The following is a 1,382-nucleotide window of genomic DNA, read 5'->3' on the forward strand; positions in this document are numbered from 1 at the left end:
ATTTTTATACTAATACTGAAAATTCCATCAATAAAGGGCTTAAACTACTGCATCAGTATATACCATTTCTCTCTTTCATATGGAATACTCGCTATTATTATGACATGTATTTCAATTAGCCAAACTGAATGGTCTGTTCTTGCATAATGCAGGTATCATTTGCTAACTCTGTGCTACTGTATTATTAGAAAAAAAAAAATTAATTTAATCACAGCCAAGGTTTTGTTGTATTTCTAAAGAAAAAAGTGCAGCAAAGTGAGGATTTAAAGAAACTTCACATTTATTCCGTACCTCTCCAGCCACTGGTCTAAATGTCTACACTGATATTCATCAAGTACCACAGCATCTGAATCATTCCAGCTTCTACATTCCTGTTCTTGATGCCAGTAGTGTGGATGTTGCACAGAACTAGAAAATAAGAATTTTCATCAGAAATCAAGTCACTGATAGTCACTGAACATTGCCTATACAAAACAAATATGGACAATCTGAGTATCATCATTTATAGTTACAAAATGCTGATTGGCATAAATAGGTGATTTGCATTAACTTATTCATTCAGGCAACACTAATTTAACAAAGGTGTTAGACGATGCAACTGCTGAGGAAAGAATCTTTGACTAATGCAATTAAGACATCGGAATTTTAAAATAAACTCTTAATATTTAGATAACCAAAAGTATATCCTTTCTCTATTTGCAAACAAAAAGAAAAAAAAACCCAAACAACTGAAGACTGTCACCAGTGTTTATGGAACTGCTGACATGTGCCAACATTCATCGATCCTCTGTCAGCAACACAGTATTTGACATTTATATACAATTCTACTCAGCACTAAACTTGTGGAAGAGGCAAATACAGAAAGATCACTCTAACACAGGAAAACAGCATGTCTACGGAGAAGGAGATCAAACATTTATGTGGAAATGCTTTTACACAGAAGTTCTTTACCAGACACTGCTGTGGAGTCCCCACAAGTAAGCATGGGACAAGGAGCTAGAGCGGGGCACTTGCAACATGCTGGAATGACAGCCAGAGACTGTTTAAGGATTAAGAGTTACAGACATTTTCCTCCTCAGTTCTGTCAACTTTGACATCTTAGATGATAGGTTATTAAACAAAACATTGTCACAGCGTCTGCTAACATCAGACCTGGCTTCTGGGTAAGGACTGCACCTGCGGATCAGCCACAACCTGCCTGAGAGAATGACCCTATGTTGTAGACTCCACAGAGTAAATACACTGTTGCTGTGTATGCGTGAGCAAACAGTAAACACACTGTTCTGTATGCATGGGGTCCCTGCACTTTTTAAGTCAACAAGTAAAAGGGAAGGAAGGTTTTTGTTATTTTAATCCTGGATTAACAACCTACGTTTTTTTCC

At 36.9% G+C, this 1,382-nt stretch overlaps 1 protein-coding gene across 1 annotated transcript in view; it reads right to left on the minus strand.

The window, feature by feature from the left end:
* Positions 1-1,019, minus strand: part of LOC104284262 (histone RNA hairpin-binding protein-like) — an 18,713-nt gene extending 17,694 nt beyond the window's left edge. Inside the window, exons 1-2 of the mRNA XM_009882566.1 lie at positions 952-1,019; positions 292-408 (exon numbers count right to left, since the gene is read on the minus strand). Of these exons, the coding sequence (XP_009880868.1) occupies positions 292-408; positions 952-1,019 (185 nt within the window). The remainder of the gene's footprint in view (positions 1-291; positions 409-951) is intronic.
* Positions 1,020-1,382: the final 363 nt, after the last annotated feature.

This window comes from Charadrius vociferus, unplaced genomic scaffold, assembly GCF_000708025.1.
Source record: "Charadrius vociferus isolate BGI_N301 unplaced genomic scaffold, ASM70802v2 scaffold213, whole genome shotgun sequence".
NCBI lineage: Eukaryota > Metazoa > Chordata > Aves > Charadriiformes > Charadriidae > Charadrius > Charadrius vociferus.